Source organism: Podarcis gaigeae, assembly GCF_964106915.1.
Source record: "Podarcis gaigeae genome assembly, chromosome: 11".
Taxonomy (NCBI): domain Eukaryota; kingdom Metazoa; phylum Chordata; class Lepidosauria; order Squamata; family Lacertidae; genus Podarcis; species Podarcis gaigeae.
Window position 1 is genome coordinate 1296939 of NC_139687.1, and position 15581 is coordinate 1312519.

The 15581-nt window shown below is 42.5% G+C and overlaps 1 protein-coding gene across 6 annotated transcripts in view; it reads left to right on the top strand.

Moving 5' to 3' along the window:
• The window catches only part of MAMDC2 (MAM domain containing 2), a 79961-nt gene extending 67140 nt beyond the window's left edge, over positions 1-12821 (top strand). For 3 of the 6 annotated variants that reach the window (XM_083702020.1, XM_083702021.1, XM_083702022.1), the window contains 5 exons: positions 4561-4654; positions 7512-7664; positions 9613-9872; positions 11324-11408; positions 12035-12821. In XM_083702020.1, the coding sequence (XP_083558146.1) occupies positions 4561-4654; positions 7512-7664; positions 9613-9872; positions 11324-11408; positions 12035-12099 (657 nt within the window). In that variant the 3' untranslated portion in view covers positions 12100-12821. Of the gene's footprint in view, positions 1-4560; positions 4655-7511; positions 7665-8018; positions 8784-9543; positions 9577-9612; positions 9873-11323; positions 11409-12034 lie in introns of those variants that run through there. The other 3 variants (XR_014555959.1, XM_083702024.1, XM_083702023.1) reach the window with 3 other exon arrangements.
• The last annotated feature ends 2760 nt before the right edge of the window (positions 12822-15581 follow it).

Below are 15581 nucleotides of genomic sequence, written 5' to 3' on the forward strand. Positions count from 1 at the left end.
TTTTCCTTCCAACTCTCTCTGTCAGTTTTCTTATATTCCTGTTATAAGCACCACCGACAATTTCTTTCCTTTCATTCCGTCCCCAGGTTAGGAACAGTGAAGACTTATTTTCTTAAATTACTCTCTGCAGCATTTGCAAAGTCACGATTTGTTTTCCCCCTATCCTCCTGCTGTCTAGGGGGGGATTTGGTAGTTAAAAGAGCAGGAAATTCCAGGCTGTCAATTTATGGCTTTTAGCTTATAAAGTCTTTGCTTTGATCTTTCTACAAAGAACAGGAGGCGGACTTCCTATTTTTACACCTTCCCGTCTCGGCTCTAATTCAAAGGTATAATTTTGATCTACAAGTTTCAATTATCCTACTCACGGGTTGTTGTTTGAAATCCGAATTAGCATAGGAAAAAGGACAGCGCTCTCCGACTTTGGCTGTGCAGCTTCACTCCACAAAAGTAGCGATTGACTCTCAGCACCACGCCAACCCCTGTCTCACTCCGGAGCCCTTTGTAGAGCTCCTTTGCCAAACAGAGGGGTGCAAATGGTGCCCGCCGAGTCCCACAGTCGCAGGCTTCTTCCGTCTGCAATTTTTGAAAGGGTCCCCGCTTCGCTGCAGCGGTAAGACCCGGTTTCTGTAGAGCTGTCTCCCCCTGAATCAGGGAGAATCCGCCATTGTCGGAGGCGTCGCCTCCGGAAGTCTCCATTTACAAATTGTAACCATGTTTTCTGATAATTTAATATAACCTCTGTGGAGGGAAAAACAGTATCATTGCAGTAGTGGAAACCCTGATATTTAAAAATTATTCTACATTGTGTGCATACGTGCAGTTCATGTTTCTATTTGTGATTTGTTTGGTTGTGCCCCGTGAGCTTGAAAGTACAGATGATAAACAACTGGAAACTCTCACCGATTTTGTCCTCACATCATAGATTTTTTAAAAAAATCAAACGAGAAGACACATTAGATCACCGTTGTTTTCAGATATTGTGGCATGAAAGAACAACAAAGATGGCTGAAATAGCTAGTGTGGGTATCCTCTGGGAGACCAGGGTTCAAATCCCCACCTATGCATGAAGGTGACTGAGTGACCTTGGGACAGTCACCACCTCTCAGCCTGTCCAGCCCTACAGGAGGGTAACATGGGGAGGGGGAGAACCATGTGTGCCAGCTTGAGCTCGGTGGAAGAAAAGTGGGATAGAAATGTAATAATAAAGAAATAATGGCTAGGGTGTTGGGTCTGAAGAAACATAATGAAAGGACAAATCACTACATTAGCTTCAGCAAGAATGGAAATGATTTGTTGCAATAGTTTCTCATTTGATGTTGAATATATCACAGAAAGCAAGATATGGTACTTCATGCGGTATGATTAAATGTGAGATATTGTTCAGCTGTCATGCTACATTAAATTGAAAAGACGATGCAGATTTAGATCCTCTTGAGAATTTGTAATTTAATTCATGTGATTGTTCATTGGCAAGTTTTTGAGGAACTGTTTGCTTGGAGACTTAAAGTGTATCTGCCAAAGGGCCAACAGAAATAATTCATGTTGGCAGGTCATCTGCAAGATACATTAACCAGTTGAAATGGCAAATGGAAGTATGTAAAGTCAACATTTGAACAGCCCCCACCCAGATTCAAAATTTTTACAACGTGCACAGGGATTTCAGTTCCATCTGTTATAGATGAAGCAGCAGAATAATTGCAGAGATTGTTCAGATGCTGTTCAGAAAACATATTTATAATTGTATTTGTTGCCTCTTGCAAAAGGGCTTCTTGCTTCAAGCATAAACCTGTCAAGTATCAGTGGAAGAATTACTACCTACAGTGGAGTCTCAGCCAGCAGACTTTGGCCTTTACAGTGGACGCTCGGGTTGCGAATGTGATCCGTGTGGGATGCATATTCACAACCCGCAGCTGCATGTCTGCGCACGCATGGGTTGCGATTCGGTGCTTCTGCATATGCGCAAAGCACGATTTAGCGCTTTTGCGCATGCGCTACCACCGAAACCCAGACGTAATCTGTTCCAGTACTTCCGGGTTTCGGCGGTCCGTAACCCGAGAAAACGCAACCTGAAGCGTCTGTAACCCGAGGTATGACTGTATTTGCCAATTCTGCTACTAATTATCCTAAAAAAGAATTAGCTTTCTGGTTTTTAAATAGGAGGGGGAACAAATGGTCTTATGTTAAGGTCTGGCATGCAATTTGCATTATACACTTGCCTACTGCCTTTCAGATAGTACATGGAAAATAAATTTTTGTTTCCAAATACATTAAACCAGCCCTGGAAGCAATGTGTATTTACTTTAGATTATTCCCCATGGTGGCTGTGTTCCCATAACATGCCATTTGTGTCCAGAGGCTTACCACGGATGGAAGATTTTTTATTTATATGAATGGAGAAACTCCCCCTTTCTCCTTCAGTTGTTTCATCTTTTAAGTATAGGGTAAAATTGATCAGGTAGCTCCCCTCACACCAATGTATTAATCTAGTTAAATTGTATAGTGTCCATCTTACTGTATTTCCATTCCGGAGACCCAATAATTGCTTCACCTGTCTGCCCATAAGCTTTGCAATCTTATACTATTGGCTTTAATATTTATATGTTGTGATTAGTGATGTTATGAGAATACATGCCCCCATGTATAAGATGACCCCTATATTTTGTGACCGGGGGGTCACCACCGCCAGTCGCTCTACAGCCTGCACACCACCGCAAATTGCACGCATTGCCATGGCCACCAATCATATGCATGGTCGCCACTCAAAGCCCACCTGCCCACTAGACGCAACCACACACGCCTCAACACTGCCGTAAATCAACGTCCAGTTGCCACAGTTGCAGCCAATTGTCAGCAAACCTTGCCGCAGCAACCAATCACAAGCCAAATCGCAGCTGCCAATCTCTTGGCTGCTGACACCAATCGCCCAAGCCCCCCTATGCTATCCGTGTATAAGAGGACCCGCTATTTTTGCCTATTCTTGCTAAGGAAAAAATATCTACACTGAAAAATATGGTAATATTTTGGAGAATATTCTCGATTAATGAGAATATTAGAGAATTTTCATTTAAAATAGAATCTTCATTTTAATGCATTGAAAATTATATAATAATAATAAATTTTATTTATACCCCGCCCTCCCCAGCCAAGACTGGGCTCAGGACGGCTAACAACCAATAATAAAAACAAGTTGATTAAAAGACAATTTAAAAGATTAAGACACAACATTAAAACATTAGGATGCAGCCTCTTCACAGGAGGAGAAAGGAAAAAGAAAGAGGAGGAAGGAATCAAACTGATTCTAAGGCAAAGGCCAGATGGAACAACTCTATCTTACAGGCCCTGCAGAAAGAAATCAGATCCTGCAGGGCCCTGGTCTCATGAGGCAGAGCGTTCCACCGGACCGGAGCCAGAGTTGAAAAGGTCCTGGCTCTGGTTGAAGCCAATCTAACTTCCTTAGGGCCCGGGACCTCTAGGGTGTTGCTATTTATGGACCTTGAGGTCCTCCATAGGGCATACCAGGAGAGGCGGTCCCATAGGTACGAGGGTCCTAGGCCATGTTTATTCAAAAACATGTTTATTCATGGGTAAACCTGTTAGGATGGCAACCAAAATCTGTACAGATACTTTTATTCAATGGGGCAATGCAGTGAATTCACGTTCTTTGATTTTTTGCACCAAACTTGAAATTGAAAATTCAACGTGAAAGACTCACATTAATCACTAAGCCTGCCACTAACCGTATATTTTCCATCAACTTTGAATTCTAATTATGTTGTGTATACATCACTGTATGGCCAAGGCTATAGAATTGCTAAGAATAAGGTCACACCAAAATATAAAGAAGGCTGTTACACAGGGGTCGGCAACCTAAGGCCCATGGGCCACAAGCGGCCCACGGGGGTGGTATTACCGGCCTCCGAGCCGGCTGCTTGGTGAGTCCCCGCACGCTGCGCTAAACCGACAGCACAGCGTGGGGACTCACTTTTGCAGCACCGGAAATCAAGTCTGCACAGATGCCAGAAATCGCACGCACTCAGGCGAGGGATCTCCACTGGAGTGAACTGGCCCAGACCAGGTAAGCCTTGCTGACCTCTGCTATTACATATAGTTGAAATTACTTACACTAGCAATATCACAGCTTGACTTATTATTTACTAGATTTTTTAAATGTGGGTTGTAAAACTGGTTCTTACATTAGAATTTAGTTTGTGGAGAATATTCGCACCTCCCATCACTAGTTGTGATAAAATATATTTTATTGCCATCTGATCCTTTGGGATGAAGCACTGCCAAAAATGTAAATAGTAAAGAATATTTTGTACTAGAGCTAGTCAGGATTTATCATACATTCAGAAAAATATAAATGTTACTTAACATAGGCTTGTGCTGAGATGAGACTACATAGGAACGCCTCTCTCTTCAGACTAAAATTGTTCAGATGTCTTCAGCAGAGAACACTAAAAAAGAAATGCAGGAAAGCTCTCTTCCTAGAAAAAGGAGACTACAAGGACTGATAAAACAAAAGCATTTAAAAAGTAACATCTTTTCTATAAATTTCAGGTGGTGTTCGTGAGCTGGTGTAGAAGCTTTTGGGATTGTGGACTAGTAGCGCTAGATGATGTGTCAGTGAGTTTAGGAAGCTGTCAAGCAGCTGGTAAGTTAAATATGCTAATGCAATTCTGGGCTGCATCAATAGGAGTATAGCATCTAGATCAAGGGAAGTAATAGTGCCACTGTATTCTGCTCTGGTCAGACCTCACCTGGAGTACTGTGTCCAGTTCTGGGCACCACAGTTCAAGAAGGACACTGACAAACTGGAACGTGTCCAGAGGAGGGCAACCAAAATGGTCAAAGGCCTGGAAACGATGCCTTATGAGGAACGGCTAAGGGAGCTGGGCATGTTTAGCCTGGAGAAGAGGAGGTTAAGGGGTGATATGATAGCCATGTTCAAATACAGTGGTGCCTCGCAAGACGAAATTAATTCGTTCCGCAAGTTTTTTCTTCTTGCGAGTTTTTCGTCTTGCGAAGCACAGTTTCCCATAGGAATGCATTGAAAATCAATCAATGTGTTTCTATGGAAACCGCCTTCAGACCAGGTCCGGGGACAGTCTGTCCCCCGACCTCTTCTGAAGGCTGGGGGGGGGACAAGGGCTTTTCTTCCCACCGCCATCCTTCAGAAGGCTGTTCTGAAGGCTGGCGGTGGGAAGAAAAGCCCTTCTCCCCACCTCCCGCCCCGCAAGCTCCGGGGACAGGAGGGCTTTGCTGCCGACCGCCAGCATTTTAAAAACCCCCGGGACAGCGGAGACTTCTCTGCTGTCCCGGGGCGATTTTAAAATGCTGGCGGGCGGCAGCGAAGCCTCCGCTGTCCCGGGGCGATTTTAAAATGCTGGCGGGCGGCAGCGAAGCCTCCGCTGTCCCGGGGCGATTTTAAAATGCTGGGGTTCGCTGCCGCCCGCCAGCATTTTAAGATCGCCCGGGACAGCGGAGAAGTCTCCGCTGTCCCGGGAAGGCAGGCAGGGGGGAGCAAAGACTTTCGCCCACCACCGGCCTTCAGAAGAGGTCCTGGACCTCTTCTGAAGGCCGGCGGTGGGCGAAAGTCTTTGCTCCCCCCCGCCTGCCTTCAAAAGCCGTCGGGATAGCCGAGAAATGCGCTGCACTTCTCCGCTATCCCGGGAAGGCAGGCGGGGGGAGCAATGACTTTTGCTCCCCGCCGGCCTTCAGAAGAGGTCAAGGACCTCTTCTGAAGGCCGGCGGTGGGCGAAAGTCTTTGCTCCCGATGGCCAGCATTTTAAAAGCGGTCCGGGATAGCGCAGCGCAATTCTCTGCTATCCCGGACCGCTTTTAAAATGCTGGCGGTGGGGAGCAAAGCCTTTCGGCCCCCGCCGGCCTTCCTGGACCTCTCCAGAAGGCCGAAGGAGGGCGAAAGGCTTTGCTCCCCACCGCCAGCATTTAAAAGAGGTCCCCGGAGATTTCCCTATGGGCTTTCTTCTTGCGAAGCAAGCCCATAGGGAAATTCGTCTTGCGGAACGACTCAAAAACAGAAAACTCTTTCGTCTTGCGAGTTTTTCGTTTTGCGAGGCGTTCGTCTTGCAGGGCACCACTGTATATAAAAGGATGTCACATAGAGGAGGGAGAAAGGTTGTTTTCTGCTGCTCCAGAGAAGCGGACACGGAGCAATGGATCCAAACTACAAGAAAGAAGATTCCACCTAAACAGTTAGTTGTAAAGATACAAATTAAGTCAAATAACTATGCATCTGAGCCTGCCTTTACTCAGTAATATGGAAATGATAAACGGATTCACAGGCTTTACTCATATGTGTATTGTGACATATAGGTTACATCAGTCCCAATCCATGAGCAGCACATGCATGGAAATCTCACCATACCAAGCACATTCCCAGCCTAAACCCATAGGGACACCCAAACACACCTGAATATGCAGGCGTGCTCTGTCCTGGGTGCTCTCCTATTAGTGACCTAAAATTAAGTAGTGTGGGAACAGATAAGCTGTGGCTGTCCAAGACATTGTTGGACTGAGCCCTCCTCGGCCCCCAACCAGCATGGCCAGGGGTCCGCAATGCAGGGTGTTGTAGTCCAGCAAGATCTGGAGCACCAGAGATTCCCCAGCTCTGAAATATATAATACAAAATACTTGCAATCTTCTGGAGAATCCAGGGCACCGGAGAAATAGTAGCCAGCTCACACTAATGCCAGCAGTTCATTCAGGAAAATGATGTTAGTGGTTGCTGGGAACACTGGAAACAGGCCTGTGCATCCTTGCCTCCATTGTCTCACAAGTCTGCCTTATAGCCACATCCATAGAGCGGGATGATGTTGCTGATGAGTAATAGCATGTATTCAAAGGGAAGCAGCAAAGAATATGGATGCTTTCCTTTAGCACATTAAATTCCCATTATATCACACTTGTCATGAGATGCGCCTACAGGGTTTCCTCCCTGTCTGCTCTGAAAGCAGGAACTTATGGAAGGCCAGAATGAACTGTGCTTTCTGCATTGTGCAAGATGCAATTTGAGTTCTCCCATGTCAGTAATGCTTACTTTCTGGGGTAACACTTCCTAAATGTCCACACTGGCATTAGAGATCCAAACTGTGAGTAGGGAAAAAAATCCTATGCAAATATATAATTAAGGTCATATTCTTAAGTCTCCAGGACCAAGGCAAACTATATTTTCAGGCAGGCCTGCATTTTCCTCAACTACATTATTTGTCCATAAAGTTTATTTTAGAGTGAAAAGCAGGTGTGTTTTATGGTTTATGTAAAGGGATCCAAAGCCATTTTGCTTTCATAATTTCAGAAAGTAGAAAACCTAGGAATGTGTCATCTGTGTTGCTTTTTAAAACCGACAAATTCAAATAGATTAATGGATGCAAATTTTAGGTAACAGGTAAAGTTGGTGATGACTTCCAACCACAATGCCATATATGTGTGGTATTTCAGACAGGGTTGGACCTACTTTGAACTGTAACTCTGTAAATTCTTTGCTACAGATATATTGCCTGCTTTTGCTGGAGAATGTACTTTTGAGCGAAATGAATGTGGGTTCATTCAGCAAAATAGAAACCGGAGTGGTTGGCATAAGAGAAGAGGTCAGACACCAACATCTTATACTGGACCCAAAGGAGACCACACTTCTGGGGTAGGTGAGTTAAACTGAAATTTTTTAGCTAGAGGGCATTGACTAAAATATGGAAGATCAGAGAATAAGACAGAAAGTTTTCTTATCCAATACATTTTAGGTAAGGCAGGATATTTTAGGTAAGGCAGGACTCAGAGTTTTTAGAGGGGATAATTTCTTTTATAATGTACACGGGTCAATAAACCATAGTTGCTTATTCTGCAAAGAGGACTTACACAGTTAAGAACCCAGACAAACCCCTTTAAACAGATTTACTCTTTTCCTATTAACAAACAAAAAAGCTGATCTTACAATGTAGGTTGCTTTGTGCATTAAAGAGACCTGTAACAGATTATTGACAGTCTCAGTTCTTTTTCAGTCACTTCCAATAAGCCTGGGCAGGAAAAGAACAACACTTGAACACTCAAGCCATTATAAAATCTGGATTATTTATTCCAGTACCTTGACATTTTGCAAAGAGTCTGCCTGGTGAGAGCTCTGAGGTGACCAAATTATGAGAAGCTAAGAAATAGGTTGATAATAGAGCTGTGAAAATATTTTCCCTTTAAGTGCAATTTTAACCTGTTGGGATGTCCATATTTTGTGCACCCATAACATACCACCAGTTGAGATTCTATCAAAACTTCAGGAGAGCCAAAGGGAAATAATTCACAGAATTCTACAATTTTGCCTCTACTGTATCTTCAGTAAAAATATTTAAAACATGGGTATAAAAACAACTAGAATAAGTAATAAGTAATAATAAGTAATAAGTAGTACTGAGGCAACATCAGATGCTATTTCTACAGTTCATAGTTCTGATTTTTAAAATGATGCACAAACTTGTGTTTTAATTTAAATGATCTTGGATTCCTAAATTTTCAATTTTCTCAGCTTCATTGTGTCACAGAAGACTAGCTTAGAAACCAAATAATGTGTTGTTTAACGATCTGTGTACCCCAGTCGGTTTCATACCATCTTCAATGGATTCTGTGTTGTTGCCAAAAATAAATTTCAAATTAGGTTGAAAATATGATACAGATTACCATATTTTTCGCTCTATAGGACACACATTTCCCCCTCCAAAAATGAAGGGGAAATGTGTGTGCGTCCTGTGGAGCGAATGCAGGCTTTTGCTGAAGCCTGGAGAGCGAGAGGGGTCAGTGCGCACCAACCCCTCTCGCTCTCCAGGCTTAAGGAAGCTATCCGCAAGCCTTCGGAGCACGGCGGGAGTGCCCGCCAGGCTCCAAAGGCTTGCGGATAGCAGCCTGCAGCCCGAAGAGCGCAGCACTGCGCACCCCTGGCTTCGGGCAACTATCTGCTAGCCTTCAGAGCACGGTGGGAGTTCCCGCCGGGCTCCGAAGGCTTGCGGTTAGCAGCCTGCAGCCCGAAATAATTTGTTTTTTCTTTACCCCCCCCCCAAAAAAAAACTAGATGCGCCCTATGGTCCGTTGCGACCTATACAGCGAAAAATGCGGTACTTAAAAAAACACTTCCCAATAATATTTCTCCAAGTTCAAAGAATCCTCAAGCACATTGTTAACTAATGCAATTCTGTGCAGCGATATCCATAGCACCCAACAGCTGTCCCTGCTATTCTTGGTCTCTTTCCATCTCCTGAGATTACTATCAATTCTTATTTCTTTCAGGATTGACTGGGGTGGTCAAGAGGAGGGGGGAGAATTTTTTTTCCTTGACAAAATGAGTAGCAAAGAAGAGTGGAATTGTAGCAATGGAGGCAGGAATATATGAACTTGTTGATTATTAGATGCAGTTGTAGTTTGAACATAAAAAACTGCTGCCACTGATGATTGTGAAATGGCGACACTGTGAGAAAGCCTTGGTGCACTAGGCAGCTCCAGGAAAGTCTAACTGAGCTGTGGACACATTAATTCCTTATGCAGAACAAGCCCCAAGGGTAGGGTACTCATGACAGCATTTATGGAGGTGCGTATCTTTTTCTTTTAAAAAAGGACATTACATGTACATAGAGGCATCCAACATGATCTATGGACAGAAGACACAGCTTGTTTCAAGGGTATTACGACGGACTGTTGGACATCAGTGTCTTACATTTTTTTATCACATGTATGGCTCTGGAACAGGGCTATTAAATGTTTATATGAAAAAGCATGGTGATAAGGACGAGATCCTCCTCTGGAGAAGGCATGGTGAACAAAGCATCACATGGTTAAGAGGCCAAATAGAATATACATGTGATAGATCTCATCAGGTAAGTTAACACTGCAGCAATGGATCCCATGGGGGATGTTTGTGACATGTTATAACTCACTTTTAGTTGCTAACACACATGCTGCAGTCTTGCAACAGAGTCTGAAGCAACTCAAATGAATGGAAAAGAACCACTGTTAGAATTGGGGTTCCTTAACTCACTTCACTTTCACCTTAGGATTCATGGTAAGGAGGATTGTTACCTCTTTGCAATGCAGGTAAATCCACTGCAGTATTATGTGCTTTGGTTCCATAGCCAAGGTAACAGTTTTTTCTTTATGGATTTAGGTAGCAATAGCTTGAGTAACATTGGGTTGTAGTCCCAAACTGGCCCAGGTGTGTTCCCATGTAGTCACTTTTAAAAGTAATGTGGGAAAAACCGTGTACACATCTAGCTATTTAAACCAACACAGTGAAAATAACTCAGTGGAACAAAAATATTTTTTTCAGCTCAGTTCTCCTGATTGGCCTTGTCTGCAAGTACAAGTAACCTTTGAGTGGCCCAAGCAAGGGAACATGGTGACTCAAGTTAACAGTGAATAACTCTGAACCAGCTGATCATATAATATAGGTGGGCCTTCTTGGCAACAATGCCATCCTTGTACCTGTATGCTCAGAAGTAAACTTCATTGAGTTCCATGGTACTTACTCATAGACCTGGGATGCTGCTATAATACAGACCTGGCTGGAGCCACATATGAAAGCTGAAAAAGCAGAAGGGATACAATCCTATGCAAACTTGGAGAAAGTTCAAATAAGCACAGTGGAACTTGCTTCTGTAAACATGCTCTGTATGTTGATCTAATGGTGCAATCCTAGGCATACCTGTTCCAAGGCAAGTCCCACTGAATTCAGTGGGACTTACTCCCAGGTAAGTGGGTATAGGATTACAGCCTTAACTGTACCTGAGAAGCTACAATACTGGTAATAATAACTGGAATTTTTCTTTAAGTTAAGGTATCTATCTGCCAGGCAGTCCTAAGAGAATATGTTTAATGTTCTGGATGCAATAAAGAAATAAAGATTTCATTAAAACACATTGGCCTGGATCCTAGCTAATGTGACTAGAAGGAAACCAGTGTAAGGGAATGTTTTGTCTTCCTTCCAGCACATCCAATGGTCACTGGAGGGTCAGAGAACCCTCAAGAATAACATGGAGTGGGAGGTGGATGCTGAAGTAGGGGGGTGGGGTGGGAAGTTTCCCAAAATTCAGTAGGGTAGTTCCCCCTCCCACATCACAAACCCTCCAGAGAGACTTTTCAGTGGGTACAGAGGGTTGGAGTGGGTGGGGAAGTCCATTTGCATGAACTTCTTTGCATTAATTAGGTCCATGACATGATGGCTAAAAAATATTTCAGTTGACTGAATAATTTCTTCTATATATACTTTTCAAATTATTGGAAACTTTACCTTCAAAAATATTTTAAAAATTGTATTTTTCAAAAAATACAGATTATATTTGAAGCAGTTCGTGGAATATCAGTAAGAAGTGACATTGCCATTGATGATATTTTATTTCAGAGAGGACCTTGTAAAGGTAAATTATATTTACTTTAAGCTCTTCTTCACTTCATTTCTAGTCGTCCCCCCCATTTCCTTGTGATAGATGACTATATGAACTACAAATAAAGCAGTACAGTGAGGCAGCTCCTAGTGGCACTTGTGTGTTGAATCCATGTAGATGTAAACAGACCCTCAACTTGTTGATGGGGTGCTTCCCCAACCCTTCCAAGCAGATTTGGGGGTGCATGGCACGGAGGAGAGAAAGGAAAAGTCCTATTGCATGAGTGAACCTCTTAAGTCAAATCCCGCCTGATTCTTTTATCAAATGATACCAACTGCTTGAAATTCCACTAGGCCATTATTTGAATGAATTTCATTATTATGGCTAAAACAAAAAAAATCCTTCCAGTAGCACCTTAAAGACCAACTAAGTTAGTTCTTGGTATGAGCTTTCATGTGCATGCACACTTCTTCAGATGATTATGGCTGGAATACTATACCCTCCTACCTGGGAGTAAGCTCCATTAAAGCTGATGTGACTTATTTCCAAATAGACAGGTATAAGTTTGCACTGTGTTTGTTTTTCAATAGTAGCCCATGTTAAAATGATTATCTATAGAATAGTATGCTACTTCAAATATTCTTTTCCTCCACCTCTAGAAACAGGAGAAACCATACTGCAATCTTCTGGTTATTCTGCCGATTTTAATGAAATTGAATACTGAGCTCCGCAGAAGCAGATGGAATATCACTTTGCTTATCTACAATAGGAACTGCACAGCTCCCTCCCTGCTCTCAGTTGTAGAGTGATAAATACTGAACTATTTTGTTAGCAGCGTGAAGGTATGGCAAGAATTCAGCCTTGCCAATGAAGTTACTGACTCAGGGTTTCCCTCACTTTGTTTTTTATTGTATTTTATTTTGCATGTGACATCAGTTATTCTAAAGGGCTATTCATTTTGCACAGAGTGTGAAGTAATAGACAAATGTGTTTTTGGTAAACATTTTTGGGCACATAATTACAGAAAGCAAAATGGACAAAATATATAATTTGTCATTGTGTTAACTAAAACTGCATTCAGTGAATGTCTTGTCTTTGGCAAATTATGGATTTAATTTTAGAATTTAGAAAGAATGGAGAAAATATTATTAAAAGCTAGTAATATTCTGTAGGTCAAATGAAATAGTTTTCAATTGTTGTTCAGGAAACCCAATCACTTCAGGGAACCCATTTATAAAAATATTAAGTATCACATATAAACGATTTGGGTAGGTTTTTTTTGTTTTTGGCTATTCCTTGCCAAATAATTATTGTAATGAATCCATTTGTCATTCCAGCAGCTAACAGATGAACTGCTGTAAAGGTTCTGTTAAAGTGTTGATTACAATACATAAACAGTGACTTGCATACATTACAGCAGACTGGAATGCAGGTGTGTGTGTTTTTTTTTAAAAAATAGCTTTATAGACTTGTGCAGAATTGTCTTTATCATACTCAGCCACAAACAATCTGCCTTCCTGTTAGAAATAGATGATGCATATTTGATTGCTGAATATTTTATATTTTATAGATATGTATGGGTGTGTGTTTTGTGTGCGCATGCACATGTATTTACATCACGTTTTTCTATAATTTGGAACAAGGTAATAAAATACAATTTAAAATAATTTCTCTGACTCCACTTAAGTGACTAGAAGTGGCTAAAATATATTTTCAAACCTCACCAATGCACTGGTAACTTCCAGACCAGACTATTACAATAGGCTACTTTTGAAAAAAAATAATCTGGAAAATATAGCTAGCCCAGTGTGTGGCAGCTACTTTCTTAACTAGGGCTTGTTGCAATGAATACAGTCGTACCATGGAAGGAGAACAGAATCTGTTCCGGAAGTCCATTTGACTTCCAAAACGTTCGAAAACCAAAGCACGGCTTCTGATAGGCTTCAGGAAGTTCCTGCAGCCAACTGGAAGCCACGGAAGCCTCGTTGGACATTCGGCTTCCCAAAATAGTTCACAAACCAGAACAGTCACTTCCGGGTTTGCGGCATTCAGGAGCCAAAACATCTGAGAACTAAGCTGTTCCAAAACCAAGGTACGACTGTACTTATGTTATAAGAACTTCACTGGCTTCCAGTTGGTTTGCACATGTAATTCAAACTGTTGCTGTAAACTGTTGGGAGTTCTAGGAACACAAGACCAGCTATTCCTACATAAGTCTGCCTCTGCATGTTCCGAGACTGTAATGATCACTGCACGGATTGGGATTGGGTTGGAAGGCTCTGATGAAGAATGAATAAATGGGGTGGGAGGAGGCACTAAATGGTGGGAACTTGGGTTAGAAAGGGGAAATTCCCATTTCTTCCTCAACTTAAGCAACATCCAAAAGGGGAGCAGGAATGTTGGCTCTATTCCCCACTTCCTGTGGAATGGACTCAGGAGAATCTAGGGGGAGGCTCTGAGCAGTGGGAGGTGGGGGGAAGCAGCAGCTGAGTAGGATGCAATATGGTGCCACCTTTACAGATGGAGCAGACACACCCCCCCCCCCAATGGAGTACAGGCAATTCTCGTTTTGCATGGGGGTTGCATTGCGGACCCCCGCACGCAGCAGCAGGGCCCACATAAAGCCTTCCGCCCTTTTAGTAACATTTTAGAGTCACTTCTGGCTTGGGCGCCGTGAGCAATCATGCATCCATCGGCCACAGCATGTATGCATTTGCAATCCTGACATTCCCACAAGTAAGAATGCCACAACTTGTCTTTAAAAAGAACTTTTCAAACACCGTTATCACTTCCATCCCACTTACCTAGATGGAAGTAAGATCTGCTTGCTGCTTTTGGGGTGGGAGCCTGGGATGACTGAAGGCCCTGTTCTAATGGGAAACACATAACATTTTAAGATCATACCTATTCCAGTGTAACCAGGAGAGTAACACAGCAAAGCTTCAGGATCTTCAACCTTTTCTGTTGCCAGCCATTTCAGAAGTGATGGTGAAGAAAACTCCTTGCCCACACAGTTCAAAGTGAAGTGTTTCATTGCCTCAAGCCAACAAGACAGTTATTTACACAATATACATAGTTACAGGTAGGTAGCCGTGTTGGTCTGCCGTAGTTGAAACAAAATAAAAAAATTCCTTCCCGTAGCACCTTAGAGACCAACTAAGTTTGTTATTGGTATGAGCTTTATCTGAAGAAGTGTGCATGTACACGAAAGCTCATACCAATAACAAACTTAGTTGGTCTCTAAGGTGCTACGGGAAGGAATTTTTTTATTTTGCTTCAACAATATACATTATTTAGGAGATACTGGTGCATCATAGACTACAGACTAACTAAATAAGTACAGCAGACCTTTCCTAACTTTTCATGTTGGTGACATACTTTTTAGATATGCATCATTTCAAGCCACAGTAATTCAGTTTCACTAACAAACCAAAGGTTAAACTAACCCTTTTCCAGCCCCGGGAGGAACGTGGGGAGCATTCGCACAACACACCTACATTTTGCAGCCGACACAGTAAGGTGTCCTGACACAGTTTGGAAAGCTCTGAAGTACAGTAACTTGGTCTTAAAAGGTTGTGGTAAAAATGGTAAAGAGACTCGAACTGGAAAGAGATCCAAACAAAACTGCTGGATGCTGCTGGTTATATGTAAGACACACACACACTTTGGGTAAGAAAGTGGGGGTGGGGGGGATGAGTCATGCCAGAAGCCTGTGGCCTTCAGCTGTTTCAAGAGGCCCACTCCAGCTGGCGTCCTAACCCTGAACAGAAATCAGACATGGGGCAAGGCAACACAAACCAAAGCATTCCATCAACAGTGTCTCTGAAAAATTTTACACATCACTTGGGAAGACAGGCAAACTACTATCAGTGTACTGGAAGAAGCAAAGATCACCAGTGCTGAAGCAATGATTCTTCAACATCAACTTCATTGGACCGGTCATGTTATGCAGATGCTTGATTATCGTCTTCCAAAGCAACTACTCTATTCTGAACTTAAAAATGGAAAGTGTAATGCTGGTGGTCAACAAAAGAGGTTTAAAGACTGTCTCAAGGCAAATAATAATAATAATAATAATAATAATAATAATAATAATAATGTGCTCAATATATTACAGTATAAAATATACTACAGTATAAACACCAACAACTGGGAAACACTGGTCTGCGAGTGCTCCAGTTGGAGAACAGCCTTCACCAAAGGTGT